A 22,919-nucleotide genomic window follows, 5' to 3' on the forward strand; every position below is an offset into this window, starting at 1 on the left:
ACTGTACATGACATTAGTACAAACAATTACTAGATGACTGAAAAATGTTAACACAAACACGAGCATGACATTTTAACACAGTTGGATTATTTGTGCAAACACAAACACTTGATTCAGAAAGAGAGAGGTTACTTGGCACTGGAGGGGTTTCGATTTGAGCGAAGCATAGAGGGATTGAAGTTAGGATGAGGGTTTAGTTAAGGGAAAATCACTGAGGCGAAGAGGCCAGAGACAGAGATAGGGATAGGGAGACAGCTCCATACCTGATATCTAGTTGGAGAGAACGCCTTCACTTCAGCAATGGAACCCCACAGAGCCTTGTAGTTCCATTGTTGCTGGAAATCAAGGGTTATACTGTTCCCTACAAAGCTTCGTTAATGGAACCCAGCAGGGGCTTGTCGCTGTTAATGAAAATCAAGGTTTAGAGATGAAGACAATAAGAGAGAGAGAGAGAGAGAGAGAGAGAGACGAAATAGAGAGAGTGAGGAAAGTGGGATGCAATCATGCAAATAGGAGGATTAACCGGTTGCCCCGGTTTCACATTTTTTATGATTAAACAATTCAATGGTCTTGATCAACTATTGTAATCTAATGGCTAAAAATTGGGTTGCATATGGTGTGCAACCTTAAGGAGGTTGCACACTTAAACAGCTCCCTTTCAATATTTGCACTGGCATAACAAATTTATCCCTATGTTAATTCATACTTTAATAATGGTCAATGTTGGCATCACCAAGATAATTTTATGAATTAATTATTTTACCCTCATTGCCTTAAAACTAAGGGTAATTCTATTTACACATCATATAATTTCTCAGTATATATCATAAATATGTTCGAATAGTAAATGTTCAGATTTAGATTTATGAACATAAAGTTGTTGTTCACAGGCTATATATTTAAACAATTTATTTTCATTCATAATTTTAAATATAAACATTTGATATTTGTGCATAAATTTATATCCAAACATATTTGTAGTGTGTAGTGAGAGTATGTATGATGTGCAAATAGAATTTTCCTAAAACATATTTGTTGATTTTTTATTTTTTTCTCTATTTTTTTAATTCTCAACATGTAATATATTCACTCTCAATCTCACATTTACCTTATCCGTATGTAAGCTTATTGCATTTACCTTTTTTTTGACACACCTAACCCACTCTCACCCTCATATAACCCCATTATTATCTAATACTATTCAACATGAATTAACACCACACCAATCAAGATAAAAGTGATTGTAGATCGAACTCCCAATTTTGCAAGTGAGTTGATAATAAAGCCATGTCGATGTCACTTTTGTAAAATAGTGATCATATGATGCTTCATTGGTGAGAATGAATGGATAAGAGCTATATAGGTATTAGTTGATGGTAATGAGAAGTAAATGGTGGCGATTCAATGCAAGAAATGGAAAATGTGGCAAATTAGGATCCAGTGTAGAGAATTGGGGTGGTAAAAGGGAAGTAAGGGCACCATTAACTTGTAGCTTACTTGTTTTCTCTTAATTTAGTGAAGGAATGGGTGGTGAATTAGGACGGGAGGGTTATAGTTGATTGTGGAAATAAAGTGAGCAGTGGCTTCTCTTCAATTTTTAAAAGATATTAAAAAATGAGTTCTAAAAAAAATCTTCCACTACATTTCATCCCAATTTATCTCATATTAAGCTATTCAAAAAGTAGATTGGAAAGAGATTTTCTCGTCATTTCTCTCCAGATCACCAATAATTTAACAAGAGTCCTACAGAACTATTAGTAAAAATTATACTCACTCCCAATCGACAAGAATTGAACAACAATTTTAACTAAACAACCACACAAGAGTAATCAAGTGATTGTCTTTTTATTCAAATACCTTGAAAGTACAAGGACTTCTTTGGAACAAAAGTGTAATAACCTCGACCCATGATTAACCGTCAACCCATGATTAAGAATGCCTAATGAGTAATTAAGGTGAAAATTTTGCATTAATTGCATGTGTTATGAACTATATGAGTTTCTATATGTTTTGCGTAGGAATATCTGTCTCTGGTTTTGTTCTGTTTTGCGAATTGAAGGCCTTATTGGCATCCGATTACGAAATTGATTTGATTTCTGTGTTAGTTAGAATTTTTAAAATTTTATGGTAAATTTAATTAAAATTCGATTCGGAACGCATTAAATTCAAATAATTAAAGTCAATTTGCTTAGCTTAAGTTAAGATTAATTAAATTTCCTAAGCAAGTCTATATAAGGCCTATACACACCACTTGAGTCACTTTTTCCTCATCATCTTTGAGCCTACAAGAGACAAACATAAGAGAGAGGAAAAAGAGACCAAGAGGGTTGAGATTAACACTTGAGCTTGGAAGAAATTGCTAGAGAATTCAAGGAAATTGGCTTGGAACCTTAGAGAACTCACCAATTAGAGCTTCATTGAGAAGTTGAGGTAGGAATTCCACCCTTGAATTGTATACTATGATGTATAGACCATAAATTCAAGTGAATTTAGTTGAATAATGCAAGGATTGAGCTAGAATGGATGAACTTGAGCCATGTCATGCATGCATGCACATTTTCTTACATTTTGAGTTAAATTTCAAGTAATTCTCAAATGCATGTGTTAAGTCTAACTTTGTTTTGAGAATTCTTCTTGTTTTGCATCATTTTATACCAAATGATCATTTCTTGGAAGCCTTGAAGCCAAACCATCTCATGCACGTTATGTTTTCAACAAATTGAGTTTGCACAATTAGCAAGCTTTTGGGCCTTGATTTTACGAAATGGTCTTGAATTCCCAATGTTTTCCAAGTTCACACATGTTTCCTTAAGTTTTTGGCCCAAAAGAATGAGTTCTAATGTGTTGAATTCGAGTTTTGAACAAGGAAGAGCAATCTGAAAATTCCATATTCTGCTCATCTGCTCGAACGATGGATCTTGCGCTTGAACAACCACTCTGTGTTTTGTTCCTCCACTTGAGCGACCAAAAGTTGGCTTGAGCGTAAAATGCATGCTCCCAGAAGTTTATCTTTTTTTTACAAACCGCTCGAGCGACAAGAGTTGCGCTCGAATGAGGACCTTAGTCTCATGCTCAAGTGGCCATCGAGCAGAGAATTCACACAACCAATACTTTTGTAGAGTTTACAGACTGCTCAAGTGAAGAAAGTTACGCTTGAGTGACTACTCACATTTTTGAACCTTCGCTCAAGCAAAAAAAGTTGCGTTTGAGCGAGGCCCCTATTTTCAACATATTTGCCTAAGTGTTTTCAAGTACATTTCAGCATCCTCATTGCGTCCTAGGCATTCCTAGGTCATGGATAAGACATAATAATAAGGATAAGACTTAGAAACACGCTAAGAATGAATATATTGGGTTAAGTTATATCTGGATGTGTGTTTCAAGAATGTATCTGTTATGTTTGTGTAGGTCACGTGCCGTAAGCTCTTTGAATTATCTGCTCTGTCCGTCTGCCTCTGAAGCCAACTGTGAGTAATAACTTAGTAAAGCTATGTTCAACTTTATTTATTTTCTGTATGATGTAATAAGATCTGTTTTTTGAAATGCTATTCGGCATGCTATTTGTGAATTATGAATGAATGTTCATTTTTTATTTTTTTTTCCTGAAATGTATTTGTGGCATCCATAGTTCACGTGGCTCTCGCCTGGGGGTAACAATACCGTGGCTGATATGCACGTGGCCCTCACCCAGGGGTAACAATACTATGGCTTATATTCATGTGGCCCTTGCCCGGGGATAACAATACTATGGCTACTTGTGCACAAGATGTGGACCTATGTGGTCGTCAGTACTGACTATGCAAATTTGATATGATATGACAGCTAAATGGGTGTACCACATATAACTGCTATAATCTCTAGTTAAGTGTGCGAAACTGAATTTCTTTCTGATTTGAAATCTGCTATGGGACATCATTCATTAAATTCTTTACTTTGTTATTATTCACTGGGCTTCCGCTCACTATTTATATTATGTATGAAGGTAACCAGGCCTAAGTCAAGCCTTGTGGCCATGTTTTGTAAACATTTAAGACTTTGTTTTCTGTTGATATACGAGCAAACTTTTGTTTATCTATATATGGGGCTCAGTTCCTTTTTTGCTCCATCGGTAACGAATGTGACATAAGACGACTTTATTTTTGGAGTCACATATTGCATATATAGTTTTAAATTTATGTCCCATATACGTCAACACAGCTCTATGGACAATGTGTTTTATATATTTGCTTCTGCAACTCCTAATTTTATGTTATTCTGTTTAGAGGCCTTTGGTAATCCAAGGATTACTGGTCGATTACGACACTAAACCTGTAGGGTCAAGTTTGGGTCGTGACAAAAAGTTACAATCAGTAAGATCAAACAAAGTAAACTAAAAATGATTCCAAGATGAAACCACCAATGTTTACAAAGGTTACAAATTACAAGATGAAACCACCAATGTTTACAAAGGTTACAAATTACAGAGAGAAACTACTTATAAGTTACAATAAAACTACTCCTAAGATAGAACTAAGTTGTTGGATTGTTGTTGATGTCCATTACCCTTTGGCACCTTCTACTTTTTTACCTCCCCATTTTTCTCTGGCCCATAATTGCACGATTCCCCTAAATCCTGCAACTGCTACTACACAATTGCTCTCTCACTTCCCAACCCTCAAACTTCGCAAATTCTTTATTTCTATCTGTCAAACCTCCTTTCTTTCATGTTGCCTGTGTCCCTCAGTCATTTGGACCTTCCATCGATAGAGAAAAACTTCCAATCTACACATGACTCTTATTGCAAGTTGTCCACTAAACCCATGACCTAGCTTGATAGCTGCTCCATCATTTGGACCTAGCCTAATAACTGCTCCACCATCTGAACCATCCAATGCATGTGATCAACCTCTCTAATGCCACCTACTCCTTAACTGATGAAAGACTTCATTTTGACTTTACTGGCACGTGTCATCATTAGATTAATCCATCTGTCAATAGAAATTTTACAAAAATGGATGCAAACAAGAACCCATTATAAGAGAAAAATAATAATAAAAAAATGTATTTTTTATTATTTTATACATTTCAATATATTTTGCACATTTATATCTACATAGTTTAACCAGTCATATTAAAAGTAATTTATCATTTATTTCAAAAAATATTTTCCAATGTTTGGTTGCATTTTTGAAACTAGTATATTAATGATTGCATTAGTGATAGTGGTAATAGTTATAGTGGAGTGGAGATGAAGGTGGAGGTGTTTGGGTGATGGTGGCAGTAGTGATTGTAGCAGCAGGGGTGGTAGTGGTGGTGGTGGTGGTGGTGGTGGTGGCAACAACAATGGTAAGGGTGGTTGTGAACGTAGCGATGTTGGTGTAGTGGCAGATGTGATGATAGTGGTGATAACATGGTGGCATTGGTAAACTTTAGTTAGGAAAATATTTTTTGCCATTTAAAAGTAGAAAAAAATATTTTATCTAAATAAACTTGTTTTCTGTTGATTATCAAAAATATTTTTTGTTGACTTTTATTTTTCATTATATTAAACATCAAAAAATATTTTAAAAAATATATATTTTATATCAAAACAAATGGAACATTAATAGAAGTTGTAAAGAACCTCCCAAATGTAATTATGAACATAGCCTTCAAGTTCACTTCAGAAAAGTAGTGCAAGACTATAGGAACACAAGGTACTTTCAAAACACCTCGCCCAAAAATTAATCAGTGTTGATGACATAATGGTGGTTCATACCATTTATTAATTGAAGCATCACATAAATTCACTTCAAAAACGTTGAATAATTTCTGTCATCACCCAACTCGCTTGACACTTTTTCTAATACAAATTTTATAATTTAAAAAATAAAAAAAAAGGTAAATAGTAGTATATTGACCTCATAACATCACCAAGAAAATTCACTCCACAGTGTCCTCATGTCAGTTGCAGGGAGGACATTCACAATAGAACGAAATCAGAAATATCTGTTACATAAATAGTTTAATATACATTGTTAAACTCATTTCCTAGCAAGTTAAGCTATTGGAACAATTGATGACTTAATAATATCATGCCATAAAATCATTTGGAGCCTTCCATGGAGTCGGGGCTGGATAACTTCATCCAGCATGATTAGTAAACATGAGAACTCAATGCAAATCTACATCCTCAATCGGTCCAAACCGCATCTTGACTTAGTTAAATCCAGTGTGTGAAGCTATCTACTCAATCCTATCCTCACAAGCAAAACAAAGAATCAAGACCATTGAATAAATATGAATCACAACTCGGAGATCTCCAGCAAGAAGAGATTTTATAGGTAGAAAATTGAAAATTGAAACATATAAATTAGCTTTAAGGTAGTTGAAGAAGACGTGAACGATCTTTGGCGTCATTAATGCCATTACAGTCATCAGATTCATCACTGGAGTCATCATCATAACTATCATAAGAAGGACCCATACAAAGTGGATCGTGTTTCTCATCACTAAGTGAAATTTCAGAGTCCTGCACTATAGAGACATGTTGGATTGAGCCCGAGGTATCTTCGCAACCTATGATCGAGGGAACACTATCAACTCTGTCTATCTCATCTTGCACAGAATCCAACGATGTGGTTGATTTTTTCTCCTTAGAGAGGGCAAAAGACGGACCAACGTGCCTCGACTTTACCCTTCTTTGCCATCCATGAAGTGATCTTCTAACACTTTCAGAAACTATGGATTTCTTGAACTTTGAACCCATCTGCAACAAAATAACTGGTCAATGAGAGAGAGAGAGAGAGAGAGAGAGAGAGAGAGTTATATGAAGTCACCCACCTGTGTGACGATAACATAGAGTGGAAATGTGATGAAGCTACACCAGAACTGAGAGACAAGCCTGAATAAATCAACAGCTACAATTGAATTAAAGCAAAGCATAAAATTTTTTGATGGCAAAGATTGAATTCAATATGTCACGATGATATACCCAAATGTTAACCGGACCACAATGAAGCTACGATTCTCCATGAAACATGAGGGTTGATTAGTTTCCCACTGTAAACAAAACTATAGTTAGCACCAGATATTAAGTACTAAAACAAATAGTGCCACTTGAAAGTAAAAACACCAATGGTCTCTTCAGTTGTAGCAATGCTTTTTCTTGTAATATTAACATTTCAATGAAAAAACATAACATCATTACCATAAAAATATGCAACTGTATCACAAATTTTTGTATCATACAATATCTTCCCTTCCAAAATCACAAATTGTCGAAACACTACTAGAAGATTGCATAAAATTTACAAAAAATATTGCAACATTTACCCAAAAAAAAATAAAAAAATTACATACTAAGGTGCATATGGTATGCACCTTTAAGGGGGTGCATATCCTAGCATTTCCCTAGATATTATTATGCCATCTAATATACCTACTGAACCTTGTCTAAATGTGGATCATAGTATGAAATTCATCTTAAATTAAGTAATTTTCAGGTAAAACATTATTCCAACATAAATGTTTTCCCTCCCCTCCCTAATCCAGAAAAAGAAGAAGTTCAGAGGTAGTTTTCAATTATGCTTATCAAATCAACAAAAGCTGCCTTGGATTAAATTTATTCTCGTCCTATTTGCCAAATGAACTGTTGGTTGGCACACAAAAGTTAGAGGTCCATTTCCTTGAGTCTGTTTTTACATCTACCTCTGTAATTATCACGTGAACTGCCTCTAATTATAGGTCTTTTTCATTGGAAGGACTAATAGTGAGAGGATCAATAATCCGGTAGATTAGCAAAGGATTGTGAACACCAAACCTCGGTACTGAGTATCCCACGTTTTTGTGGGATTTGTCCACTGGAAATCTAATCCGAACAGAAAATTTCAATCAAATGTTGGAATATGAATCCCAAGTTTTTGTAATCCCAATCCTACGCTTTAGTCCGGCCAATCAAACAAGGCCCACAGTGGAATATACCTTACATTTCAGTTAGCATGCCTAAACAACAAGCAAATATTATATGAACAGTTACATAGTAAAACCATTGTAACAAGTTCTTACCAATGACCAGACAAACATTGCCATCTCGAACGCATTCTGCAAATCAAATGTCAAAAACAAAAAAAGTTAACTAGTCAGATGAAAGATTCTTTCTTTTTTTTTTCTTCTTAATTATTTTCTCTCCAAGTTGGCATTTCAAGATAGGATTTCAAAAGTAAATTGACTCGCCTGGAATGATATAAATTGGATGAACCGAAGTAGAAGCCTTGGACTCCCAAACCAGAAGAGTTCATCCCTCAGTTTAATGTGATGATGAACTCCTCCTGTCTGTGGACATGTATCCATGATTTCAACAGCCAACTTTACCACTATGCGATGCAGCTTAGTACCAATCACCAGGATCAACTTTTCATATACATTTTTTTTAAGGGTATTTTATAAGAAAATAAAATAAAGAAAGTGAGTAAAATTAAGGCACTGTGACTCTGGGAGATCAAGAAGACAAATGCAACAAAATCAAGCAGTAAGGACTTACAGTGGCTGGAAGAAATGAAAGCCAAAAGTAAAGATTAGTTCCTGAACAAGGCCGTGCAATTCATGCCAAAGAAAGTAGCCTCAATAAAAAGAAGGCATAAACAATTTAAAGAATATGGAGCTTTGACAACTAAAACGAAGGACACATTTGGACATCCCATAGAACTTCAATGCCTTGTTTGTGCACATATGATTTTGTGCAGAACTCAATCATAATATATAAAGCCATTACAGGAAATAACAACCACCATCAGATTGTCAAGTTTGCGCGAGACCATATGAAAGCTGTTCTGTCCTTAGCTTTACATGAAGAAAAGTCAGGTGCATAGAAATTACCATGAAACCCCAAGAAAACACATAATATGGCAAAAATCCAGAGAGGCACACTGCAAAAAGAAGTGCGAGTTGTCTGTCATATGCTCTGCTGAGAGAGTACTATCCACATTCATAACATTCATAGCTGTTTTACCAAACATTTAATGTGTTTATATTAAAGTCAGACTACATCATAAACAAATAGCGAAAATGTCTCTCATAGATGCGTAGTACTTCATAGCTAATCATTTATACAAAAAACAAAATCCAACCCAAAATAGAACAAGAAAAAGGAGAAAAACTATCAAGAATAATGTCTTAACCTCCATACATAATAAGAAAGAAAACTGTTATAAAAGATGTGCATCATAGAGTTGTGACCACCACAAGAACTAACAAAAGACAAAGTAGAGGTTTAGATCAAGAATTAAAAGTGCATCATTTTCAACAATAAATGAAATAATTGGGCAAATAGCAATTGCCCGCATGATTCATGATATTTGCTAAGCCTAAATTCTTTCAATGATAATAAAGTAAGGGCAAAAGTCAACTTAGATAAATCAGAAACACTTTGATACTCAAAGACTAAAATAAGCAGCGTCAAGATAGTTTAATCCTAGTAAAATCAAACAGAAGTGAACAAAAAACTGAAATTGCTCACCAAGCGGTAACCCATTTTGACCATTAGCATTACCTAGGACAACTCATTCATAAAGGGGGAAAACTCTATGATAATTTTTTTTACAGAATTAGAATGGGATCTATGAAGCACCAACACTTCAAAACAGGTGCCATAGCGGTGTTAGACTTAGACATGGGGACACGGAACAGACACGTTATTTAATTAATTTGTTTTTGATAGATATTGAATGTTTATTATTTTTTTCTTAGATTTAAATAATTAATAGATCATCCATAAAAGAGACATAAACGATAAGAGTTAACTTAAGAGTGGATTTATTATTATTTTATTATTATTATTATATTGAATTAGTGTTAGTTTTGTTTTTGACTGTTTGTGGTTATAATATTAATTTACATAGCAAATAAAAATATATAAAAAAATAATTTTTTTTTGCCATGCCCATGTCTCCATTTTTTTAAAATCACTGTGTCCTGTGTCTGTACTTCCTAGAATGGGATGAATGAAGCTAAAGAATACTAGTAAACTACATGTCAAACAATACATACCTATTTATCAAATTAAGAAGGTTCTATAAGAGAGGGATACATTTTTCACTGCAAAAGGTTTTCCATTTACAATTACTTCCAATGGGGCCAAAGAGGAAACATTTAAACCATATCCTACTCTTATCATCTCATATGTAAATGTAATATGATATCACTTGATCAATTCACTAATTTTCAAAATAAGGCCAACACCATCCACTTTGTATACCGTAATTTAATGCATTTAACAGTCTCCCCAGAAAAATTATCATTTATATTTGGTTGAACTAGCTCCAAAAACCCATAAAAGATTTAGTACATTTTATCCAGAAGCTGCAAATTTGTCAGAGACTCTGCCAACCGCAAATATTTAGCATCCAGAATGTGAAGTCAACCTTACAAGTAAATAAGATATGCAGATGCATTAAGAGATAATCTGAAGGCAACTCCAACCACCAAAGTAGAGAAAATAGTAGTACCTGATGCCAACAATATCACAAAATTCTTCCTCCATGCTTCGAAGCATATAATTATGAAAATCATATGACAATGGTAGTTGATGAGTCTGCAAAGAGAAGACCAAAGAAGAAAAAGGTTTGCAATTATTGAATCTTTAGGTAGGTGTTGTTAATGTTATATGAATTTTCATATTATAAACTTCACTTGCCAGTATAAAAAAATACACCTGGTTTAGTCCCCATTGGATCTGTAAGGGTAGATTAGGTGCAGACGTAACCTTTGACATTATTTGCCAATTAAAAATAAATAAGTAAATAACTTCATCACCCTTTCTTTTTGCACCATGAAACATCAAGTGAAAATTATAAGAGAATCTAATCTTTTCACAAATGTGAGTTTTTAGAAGGGATATTGATCGTTTATTGAGAAATGCTAGAGACCCATAATTTAAATCCCACAATTCACCCACAATGAAATGGCAAGGAACTTGGGCCTTACATGGTCAAGTTTGTGGCAAATGAAAAGTTAACGCATAACTTGCCATGTCATTGTGGGTAAAATTGTGGGTCTCAATCTTTTTCCTCATTTATATTAGAATTGCTAAAAGCAACTCTTCCTTCCACAACCTAGGAACAAAATTTCATTTCTCTTCCATCAAAATAGATGAAAAGTTATTCCGCAGGAAACCAACACAAAACATTAGTTAGTGGAATATCAAAATTTTTATGTTTCAACTGAAACACTGAAACAATTGGCCATTTCAACACTTATTAGGAATATTTAGTAATGGTCATTTCTATTTATCTATTTTAGTTAAATGAAAATTGTTCTTACTTGGGGGACTTGAAGTATTATTAGGTAATCAGTAATTACGGAAGTTAGGAAGCAGGAGTTTGAGTCAACTTAATATGGTCAACAAGTCATAGTAGAAGACTTCTAACTATATGTCTGGTAACTTGCTAGTTACTGCATTTAATGCTATAGTTGTCTACTGAATGTAGGTGCATTAGATGATATCAAAGGTTGTAATATCTTACAAACATGAATGAAAATATGGACAAGGCAGACTTTTCAACTTAAAACAAATATGCAATGTTGGGATCTCTTCTTAGCACACTGTTCCAGCCTTAGTTGCTAATTTAAAGAAACTGCTAATTTATTTATTTCGCACAACCTCTTTGCAGTGTAGTTTCACTACATCATTAAATCACTTATTCTCTTTTTTGTTACTGTAAGTACTACTTCCTTTTCTTTTTCTTTGTCATCCTTAATACTACTACAATGTACATTTTTTATGTTTTCTCTTAACATGGAAACCCATACCCTAACTAACCTTTTGTTATAAGATTCTAATATTCATGGACCTTTATTGAACCTTAAACTCTTTAAAAAAATAGAAGTAAAAGAAAGTTTAACATTATTTTCCCGAAGGATCGTACACCTTGGAATCCTTTTGATCTTTGTTTATTATTAATATCGTTATTTTTGTTATTTTTCATAATTTTGCAAAACCTCACTTGGTTGGAACCTTATGCACACTTAGAATAGCATACACTTGTTCATGGTAAGATTAATTTGTTTGACATTAATTCAACTATTCTTGATTCCCCTTGAGTTCACTTCCATATTGTACACTTCTTCCCTTCATGCAATGCAAAGATATGTATAGGCCAGTTCAATTATTTAATTATTGAAATGTATAAGCATTTATATAGACTTCAGTCAAATATTTTCATATGTTTCCAATTCTGTCATTTCCATAATTACATTATGTTTCTTAAATGTTTCTGTTTCCAAGCTAACTGGGACAACATGCCAAAAAAATTTTGTTGCTTGTCCACAACTACAACAAACCTTTATAATTATTCATCCTACGGGGTTCAGTTGTGTGTGTTTCAAGTCATAGTCCCCCAAAATTGATCCCATGATTAGATAAAAACACTATGCTGTGAGCTTATGTTGAAGAACTGTGAACACACGATTCCATGACTTAACCCAAAACTTCTATACAGCAATCTGCATTTGATCAACCAGTTCTGATGGTCCACAATGAAAATACATAGGTGGGAAGGATCCATTTAAATATGCTTACAGTAATGAAGCCCAAGCGCAAGGCCATGTAGTCAGCTCGATTAATGGAACTCCAAAACTGGCGGCTGAAACAAAGCTGTACACTGAAATAGCTTGAGTTTGAATTCTGAACTCACTTGGCAAAATGAGAACTATAAACAGCAACCAAGAGTACCAAAAACCAAGTGATAAAAGCAATATAATTAAAGAGTTCATTAGTACAAAACTAAATGGTTGTGAAACAATTTAAATTGAATGTAAAAGCACATAATCTAAATAAAAAAATGTGATGACAATGTACACATACACGTGTGCAAGGTCAAGACTCCGTGTCATTGGTTGTCATCTGATTCAAGAAATGTTTCTACTCTAGAAAATAAAAGAAACAGAGTGAATTATTCTGAACTAAATAATAGAATCCTACAATTGAAGCCTTGAATGGATATTTGGCCATCGTCTTGAATTTATTGTACCATTCACTTAATATATAGCATTTCAATGTAAAAATAATATGCATCATCGAACCATGAAGAGTTAGAATCGATCTAGGTTTACTAACATTCTAAGGAAGGTATACTTTGTTGATCAAGCCAGAAAGGGAATCATCCTTCATGCCTGTTGTTATAATATTGCTTGCTTTTTTCTGTTTTTACCATACAATTTTCTTAAGCCATAACTTGTGTAAATACTCCTCCACAATACCGAGTTGTAAAACAGAAATATTGCCATCTCCTAGAAGTTTCTCAAGGACTTCGACTGGGAAATGGGAATGAGTTGCCTAGTAAAGTCTAATGTCTTAATTTAAAGATGGTTGCTTAACTGAGTAAAGTGATGGCTCTCATAAAGAACTACTCCAGGTTGAACTTATCAGATAGAAGACACTATTAGTAACTATTTACTCCACATGGATATTGAATTCTGTAATTCCAAGAAAACTGGAAAGTACATACGCATCAAAAAATGTGGAGAATTTACCTACTTTCCCCCAGGGTTCTATTCAAGAAGATAAAATTCTTTATTTAAATTTTATCTAACAAGCCTATGGAGCCATTCAAATTCAAGGGAACCACAAACCATATCCTAGTTATTTTTTGATGATTTTATCTGCATGGTACACTAATCTTTCTTATCTAATCATCTAAACCATTTGTGACCATCAATACCTAACAAAATGCGTTTACTTTTCCTTCTCAAGAAATATGATCATATTTACAACAAGAAGCCCTTTTTATCCTTTCATATTGAATGCCCTAGGTTGTCTTTCAGCAACTACAACTTTTTTTTAGGCTTCATATTCATTTTACCACCCCAAAGCAACTGGAAGCATGTTCAAGTAAGACCCTCAGCTAATCATTACTTGAGCTGCATTTTCACGTTTTTAGGATGTTTAGTAGTATGCCAGCAAATTCATTTCCCAATTGAATACATAAATAACAAAAAAAATGTCCCATTTTAACATCGCAAAGACACAAGAATTTAAAAAGGTGCATTACCAGCCAAACAAGAACTCTATGCTGGCTCCACGGATGGGATGTGTGATGAAAAATGAAAGTTGATAGACGCCTCATTTTTGTGTGGTTTGAGGCAGATTGCGGGGAACCTAGATTAAAATTTCAATATGGCAAGATAGAAATTTTCTAATGAAGAACATCTGAACTAAACTCTTAAAAGATAAATGGTACTTTAGAAAAGAGAAGAACAAAATCACCCCTATAAAACTTTTTGCACCTTGTAGTTCCTGTGGAGCCATCGACTTCACTTGATTTTCCCATGTTCTCCAGCTATAAATCTGCATGTACAAGAAGAAAAATCTTAGGGTTCTCTTGAGAAGATAAGTTCCAAAGATACAGAAAGATGATACATTTTGAAGAAGAAATACTGACTTTGATCATGGCAAGGGCAATGGCAAAAAAGCTATATGATACATGGGTAACACCAAGAACAAACAAGAAACGGTGAAGCTGCTCAAGACTTTCATATGAAGCGAATGATTCACGGCCCTGGACAGATAACAGATGTTGAAGCTGCTATAGTGAAGCCATATATGATAAATAATTAACCCAACAAATTCAAATGATCTGTATTTTCTTTGGAAGTGATTAAAAGCATTCACAACAATTAAGAAGTGATTAAAAGCTTTCACATCAATTAAGAAGTGATTAAAAGTGTTCACAATAATTAAGGAGTGATGAAAAAGTAAATAAATTTATGATGGTAAAGACAGTCTGCGTACTTGCATGAAATGAAGAAGCACTTCTACTATTGTACTCCAGAACATATCATTCTTTGAAAAGCTACATTCTGGCAGGAAACAGTTGATTATGATATTCCCTATCACTTTAACATCTAAAATTCTAAAAGCTTCTACCAATATCTCAAAGGGCTTTTGCCTTTTGATATGTTGTTCTCAATAGCCATTGCCTCTTGTCACCAAAATCCTTCATCACGATTCACAACACTTATGGCTGCCTCTATCTCTCATACCACTCCAAAGCAGTTAGGACCAACATTGTCTTTAATACTGTTAAGTCACCAATTGTCCCAAAAACTCAGGCTAGTAGGAAATAGACCAAACAATGTATATCAAGCTATTCAACAAATATTTTTAATTTCATAACACACGTCATAATACAAGATCATAACATGAAAATAAATTACTAAACATTTAAAAATTAGTACTTCAGTTGAGAACCGATTGACTCCAAATGTGGTCAATCAATTCAGATACCTTAAGATTACAGTCAATCTAAAAATAACAGAGAGAAAGCACATACACTGGAAACATTTTATTCAACCTGTATTCTGTATTAGTTTTCCAAATTATACAGTGCATCAAGAAATTCCATAAGTAACACCGGTATCTTGTTTATTTAGGGTCGCAAACGAGCCAAGTTGAGCTTTGGGTGTTCAAGCTCGTCTCACTGAAACTTAGTCATGCTCAAGCAGAGCTCAGGTCGAGCCTAAAAAATTGAGCTTGAGTTGGGCTTGTCCAATAATTGAGAAACTTGAGCTCAACCCGATCACATAAACGGCCCGAGCTCAAGCTTGAAAAGAAAAATCAAACTTAAATTAACATGCACATAAAGAGAAAAAGAGAGAAGATTATGAGCAAAATATAAAAAGAATGCTCATATTATTAATAAATTTCATCAATCAAATATGTGAATTTACTCAACTACTAAACATCATTGAAATATCAGTAAACAAAGAAATAAAATTAATTAATATATTTGATATAATATTAACTTTAAAAAAAAATTATATCCTTCTGTTAAAGAGCGTATTTATTTGAGCTGAACTTAAGTCTACTTGAGCTTGACTTAATTACTAAACAAACCTAAAATTTGGCTTGATTTGATTAATTTAGCAAATGAGCTGAGCTCAAACAAGCTTTAAACTAGCCAAGCTCGAGATTGAGCTCAAGCTGTTCACTGTTTCTGAACATCTTGATTCTTTCCAACCCCGTGTGTTACAATCAACCATACATTTACATGTCCTAGCTTAAACATTAATAGAATTAGATGGCTCTGAGAGCTAATTTGCCCAGGCCATTCACAAAGTTAGACTCCACTCTTCCACTTACAGGCTCAGAATCAAATATACTTTGGAAGAAAAACTCTATATAGTGCTTGGTTTTAGAACTATTGAATTGATTTTGAATCAATAAAAGCATTTTTCTTGTTGAGATTGCTAGTGGTCTCAATTATAAAAGGTACTAGGAAATGAACTGAAGTTATCTAACTGAAGACACAATGTACATAGAAGTTTAATTGAAATACACTGGCAGGTACCTCGGGACAAAAATTTCTCTGCTTGTTGACCTGCTCGCGAAAAACTGAATAGTTTACATAATTAGGACTTGAAATTGTAAGGTGTTGCAGAGACAGTCTCTCCAAAACATTAGAGTCTGCTACACATGGATAGAACCGGCTGCTCAGGGCCGATGATTTAACGCAAATCTTGGCGACAAAAATGATCCAATGACCCATTAGCAATGACATAAGTCCAAAAAGCATTAGCTCTGCCAAAAGGTAGAGATAACCAAAAATATAACAGCACAAAATCAGAATAATGAATAAAAAACAAAAACCATCTCAAAGACCCCAACACCAAAAAAATACAGAAACAAAATCAGAGTGATGAATAAAAAACAAAGAAAAAAACAAAAACCCATCTCTGAAACCTCAACTCACCCAAAAAATAGAAACAACCCCAATACCACAACACAATACCCCAAAAAATAAAAAATAGGACCAAAATCAGAGTGATGAATTAATAAAACAGAGAATAAACAAAAACCCATCTCTAAAACCCCAACACACCCAAAAAAAATGGAAACAAAAATCAGAATGATGAATAAAAAAACAGAGAATAAAAACAAAAACCCATCTAAAAAACCCCAACACCTCACCTTCCTTGATCTTGTCCAGAGCAGCAAGAAGAGCTTTCCTCTTAGTCCTAGCCATCCACTATTACAAAGAGAAGAGAAGAGAGCAATAAATTTAAAAAAAAAAAAATTGCAAAACACATAAATGTCAGAGTGTATATATATACATATACGTATGTATAAAATGGGGTTTTTTTTTTAGAACCTTTCCAAACTGTTTGAGCGAGGCATGAACGAAGAACCCAAGACCGACCATGACAGAGACGACCGTTGCTACGGCCCAAGTGGGGGTTTCGGCCAAAGATCGACCTCCCTCTTTCGCCATTTTCGATTCAGAAGAACCCTTGAAGAAGAAGAAGAAGAAGAAGAAGAAGAAGAAGTTGTGATCTTGATTGTGGGAACTTGAATGCACAATGGTTGTTGTTGTGCTTCGATCGTTGAGGTGTTAATGGGGTTTATGATGCAGAGAGAGAGAGAGAGAGACAGAGAGAGACCCAGTATTGATGAGAGAGAGAGCAAATAGAGAAATGGAGGAAGCAAGCAACCCCAGTTATTAAAAACAAACATGCATGGCATTGGCAGCATGGGCTGTTACGAGGTGATTCAACACATTGGCCCCCTCCATTGCCCACCACCACCAGGTGCCTGTTGTTATTGAGGCTTTTCCCAATATAAGCCTTTTTTTACATTGTATTTTTAAAATTAGGCAACTTATGACGGAATTCTAAAACTAAGTTAAAGCGTCATTACTATTCGCGCTTTTACTGTTAGGAGCGCAAAAATAGATGAACAGGAAAATCGCTATTACAAATAGCGACTTTGATTAAGAAGTCGCTGTTACGAATAGCGCTTCTAGCGTTAATTTTTTTCCCAATAAAAACGTTGTTCTTAACAGCTCTTTTTACACAAAATTTTGTTGCCAAAAAAACGTTATTGCTAATAGCGACGCTATTTCTAATAGCGATTTCAGTTCAAATTTTGTTGCCAAAAAAACGCTATTTCTAATAGCGATTTTAACAAAAAAAATTTGCCAGAAAAAACGCTATTTCTAATAGCGATTTCAGTTAAATGAAAACGCTTTTTCGATCAGCGTTTTTAAAGTCCTCATATATACGAAGCCCCCCCCCTCATTTGCATACGTTTTTCAGAATACGTTTTTCAGACTTAGGTTTTTCGGCCCTCTCGCTCTCAGCTCACTCTCCATCTCTCAGCCTCTCCATCTATCAGCCTCTCCATCTCTCACCCTCCTCCATCTCAGCTCGCTCTCGCTCTTTGCTCTCGCTCTCTGCTCTCGGTCTCTGCTCTCTCTCTCTCTCCGTGGTATGACATTAACCCTAATTTTATGTATTTAGTTTTTGTGTTTGTAAATGTGTTGTATTTTTCTGTCAATGTTAGGGTTTTACATGTGAATTATTAAATGTGTTAGGGTTTTTATCATTGTGGTTATGAAATTAGGGTTTGGAATTTTTTGAAATCAGGGTTAGGGTTTTTCTGTCAATGTTAGGGTTTTTAAATGTATTTGAATTTTTTGGAATCAGGGTTAGTTTTTGAATTTTTTGAAATTATTAAATGTATTTTTCTGTCAATGTTAGGGTTTTTATCATTGTGGTTATGAAATTGAATATGGTTATGAATGTTTATGCTTTGTCCGTGTGGTTGTGGTGATGAAATTAGGGTTCGATATCAGATTGTTCACATTATTAGGATTGTTCAAATTAGGATGTCATTTTAGGGTTCACATTATTAAGTGTTGTAATGCTTTTGAATTTTTATGCTTTTGAATCATAAATCGGGTTTGGAATTTTTTTAATTTTTTGAATTTTTTAAATAAATCATAAATATGAGAATTGAGAATTGAGAATTGAAATTTGGAATGATGAAATTCGTAAATCATCAATTCATATAATTGATAATTGTTAATGTCATATTATGAAATTCATATAATTGAGAATTGAGAATTGAGAATTGAGAATTGAAATGACGAAATGTTTATATTTTTAAATTTGAAATCAGGAATTAGAATTTTGAAATTATGCTTGTGAATCAAAATGTCTATATTCTGAATATTGAATAAACCAACGTACATTTGTTGAATTGGAAATTGTTTTTTTTTTGCTTGTGAAGAGGAATTAAAAGGAAATTAGGGTTTTAAAAGTATTTTTTTTTAATTAAGAATTGCGATTAAAAAATCCGAAATTCATATAATTGATAATTTGTAATGTCATATTATGAAATTCATGTATTTGAGAATTGTTGATTTGAAATTATGAAATGTGTATATTTTGAAATTTGAAATTTGAAATCAGAAAATGGAATTTTGAAATGATGCTTGTGAGTTTTTTTTTTTTTTTTTGCTTGTTAACAGGAATTAAAAGGAAATTAGGGTTTCAAATTATGGTTTTAAAAGTAATTTTGTTTAATTAAGAATAAAAATAGTAAAAATTGTAATTCATATAATTCGTAATTGTTAATGTCATATTACGAAATTCATGTAATTGAGAATTGTTGAATTGGAATTATGAAATGTCTATATTTTGAAATTTGAAATCAGAAATTGGAATTTTGAAATTATGCTTGTGAATCAAAATGTCTACATTTTTTGAATCAAATTATGGTTCAGAAATTGTTAATGTCTAATTTCTACAAAATATAATTATTAAACAAAAAAATATTTAATTTTGAATGTATTTGATTAAAAAAATATTTAATTTTCTCTCCATGAAAAGATCATGTTCTCTCAAATAAAAGATCATGTTCTCTCAAATATTTAATTTTGATTAAAAAGAAATATTTTTATTGGTTTCTCAAAATATTTAATTTTGACTCTATTTTATTAAAAAGAAATATTTTTATTGGTTTATCAAAATATTTAATTTTGACTCTATTTTATTGAAAAGAAATATTTTTATTGGTTTCTAAAAATATTTAAATTTGACTCTATTTGATTTTAAAAAAAAAAATTGGTTTAATTTCGTTTGGTTTATTTCACTATATTTGGAGTCAGGCAGCCAAAATATGATTAAAACATTTAATGAGCTGAATTTATAATACATATAATAGTATTCTAGTACAAATTAAAATTTTCTGAGAAAACTGAAGAAAATTTGAAAAAGTTTTTGAAATGGGTATTGAACGAACTGACTTATCGCCTTTTTCACTTTGTGATTGTCCACTACCATTGAAAAGGAAAATCTAAACATTATGTTTTAATAATGTTTATTCATGTTTGTATAATATATGCATGAAAAGAGTAATAAATTTAGAGTAATTACAATATATGCATGAAAAGAGTAATAAATTATTTTAATTAATAGTCCATAGCAATTTCGTACGTAAGAAGGGAAAAAAAAATTGGCACTTTGATGGGTAAACATGTGTTTTGTAATACTAAATAATTGGTACGGATGGCCCGATAGATTCACATGGATAACTATCCAAAATGTAGTCCATACATTTAACCACCAACTTCAATTTAATTATCTCTAATTTTTTGCCATTATAAATTATCTCTGTAATTATTTTTTTGTTTTTGTATGTGTAAGAAAAAAAAGGAGTAAATAAATTTAATTTTTTTCTTACTTTTCAGAACGATCCAAAATGATCCAACATGGAAACACTTCAAATAATTTTTCAGTTTCTAGTATCCAGGTTTCAACTTTCAGTGGCTCAATAACACCTAGAAAAGTCAGAGGTTTCATCTTGTTAAATTTCTGAGTCAATCCGATAATGTCATTAATTATCGGTTCCACTTGCACTAAAGAAGGCGAAAGAGGTAGTTGTTGTCTCTGTTGTTATCTCATGGACTCGGTTAAAGCTTCTAACATTCTTTCCATTCTGGCATCAAAGGATTCAATCACATCATCACTTCTTGTTCTCTCCATTTGCTATAGGTAAATAGAGCACTAATAAACATAGGCAAATAGCTCGTTTATAGTTTTGACAATGCTCAATTTCATTTCATGTCTAATTGTTTCAGACATGTCGTATAATTTCACATACACTAACACATGCTGATGTAATGCCCCTAATTCTTTCTAGGACATCTTGTAGCTTATATGGACTCATGTGTACGGTATAACTCGTGCTCTGATACCACTCTATCACGACCCAAACCCGCTACTATAGGTATGACCGGCCAGTAATCCTAAGATTACCGAAGGCCACTTAAATAGATTTACAAAATTAGGGGTTGGCGGAAGCAAATATCATAATTATTCTGTCCATAGAGGTGTGCAGACATATATGCATGAAAAGAGTAATAAATTATTTTAATTAATAGTCCATAGCAATTTCGTACGTAAGAAGGGAAAAAAAAAAATTGGCACTTTGATGGGTAAGCATGTGTTTTGTAATACTAAATAATTGGTACGGATGGCCCGATAGATTCACATGGATAACTATCCAAAATGTAGTCCATACATTTAACCACCAACTTCAATTTAACTATCTCTAATTTTTTGCCATTATAAATTATCTCTGTAATTATTTTTTTGTTTTTGTATGTGTAAGAAAAAAAAGGAGTAAATAAATTTAATTTTTTTCTTACTTTTCAGAACGATCCAAAATGATCCAAAATCAGTTTGTTGTTTTAATTTTATAAGAAAGCCTCTATGCCCTCTACAAAATGGACGAGGGTTACTAGTTCACATAGGAAATAACTGTCATTAAGGTCCGTAATGGCACAAGTTGGAGCAAATCAAATTAACTTATATTTTCCATAAATCTGAACAATTACATCACCAGGTTAAAAAAATCTCTCTCAATGTTTGCACCCTGTATTTTATATTGTCCAAATCAATCGCGTCACCCTCTACTAAATATCTCTCAACCTATTTTATTTTTCACCACTAATTCGAAAGAATTAAGACAACAAGTATACTTCTTATTATGTGTTTTTTAGATTAAGACAATAGAGCAATGACAACAAAGAACATTCACGTTGAAAAGATAAGAGTCTTCACATAGGAAGTAAATGAGACACAATCTATAACTCCACGTATAGATGAAATCTCAACTGTTCTGTTATACGAATAAAAATAAGTGAAAAAAATGAGAAAATAAACAGTAATAATCAAGTTGAGACACAAATATATAGTTGACAAAATACAAATTGAATTAATGTTTCACCTCTACAGTTCCTTCAACCCTGGAAAATATAAATTGATAAAAAATTAGAGGGTTGCTTTTATTTGTGGCTTCTGCAAATTTTAATGTTTATTTTACAAGTACAATTCGATATATGTATATTGTTGATATTTTAATATTTATTGTTTCATTGAAGCAAGTATATGGCAACTGTTCCAATTATCTTTTACTGGGGGGGAAACATAATTCGGGATCCCGATGAAGGTGTGTCATATGATGCTGAGCCGAAAGGGATATATATGGTGCAACTTGGCACCACACTTGGCAATTTGGAGGAGATGTTTATGTCCAAGGTCGCAAGTTACGGGGAAACAGTCCGATTGATCTTCAAATGTAGATATCCTTATCGCCAGTGGCAAGCAACCAGCAAATACAAAATATTACCGATAAATGACGATGAGGCGTTGAACACCGTTTTAAGTATCGGTGGAAATTTTGAACCACCAAATTGTTTGGAAGTGTACATTCAGAAAGAGGTTGTACAGAATCTTCCGAATATAACACAGATGGATTCGCATCCGTTCACTACATTGCTGACACATGGGGTTGACACGACAGCATTTCAGTCTCCTATGTATGAATCAAATGAATGTTATGCAGCTGGCTACACACAACAGACATTTCATGGCCATGGTGGAGAATCAAGTTCACATGGTGGATACGAGACTGAATTTCACAATAACACCCAAGATGTGCCCACCTATAGCCATCATACGACACCAGTTGAAGTTGCTGGTAATATGGCTGAAACGGTTAATTTTGTGCAGTTTGCTGACAGTGACATATACGGTCCTGATGTCGCCCTAGACAATGATGAGAATGAAATGTGTGATGAAGAAAATTTATTGGGCGGATCAGATGATGATGATGATGA

At 33.4% G+C, this 22,919-nt stretch overlaps 1 protein-coding gene across 1 annotated transcript; it reads right to left on the reverse strand.

Annotated features, from left to right (window-relative positions):
• Positions 1-6,294: 6,294 nt before the first annotated feature.
• Positions 6,295-17,428, reverse strand: LOC114324136 (MLO-like protein 4). Its single transcript, XM_028271882.2, has 15 exons — positions 17,106-17,428; positions 16,925-16,982; positions 16,305-16,534; positions 14,397-14,513; positions 14,242-14,302; positions 14,007-14,113; positions 12,536-12,610; positions 10,464-10,549; positions 8,836-8,885; positions 8,501-8,541; positions 8,194-8,370; positions 8,026-8,061; positions 6,953-7,020; positions 6,802-6,862; positions 6,295-6,727 (listed from the first exon to the last, which is right to left on the reverse strand). Exons 1-15 carry the CDS (start codon positions 17,223-17,225, stop codon positions 6,338-6,340), a joined length of 1,677 nt encoding a protein of 558 aa, XP_028127683.2. The 5' UTR covers positions 17,226-17,428; the 3' UTR covers positions 6,295-6,337.
• Between the last annotated feature and the right edge of the window lie 5,491 nt (positions 17,429-22,919).

Source organism: Camellia sinensis, chromosome 4, assembly GCF_055761805.1.
Source record: "Camellia sinensis isolate YWXY chromosome 4, ASM5576180v1, whole genome shotgun sequence".
Lineage (NCBI taxonomy): Eukaryota > Viridiplantae > Streptophyta > Magnoliopsida > Ericales > Theaceae > Camellia > Camellia sinensis.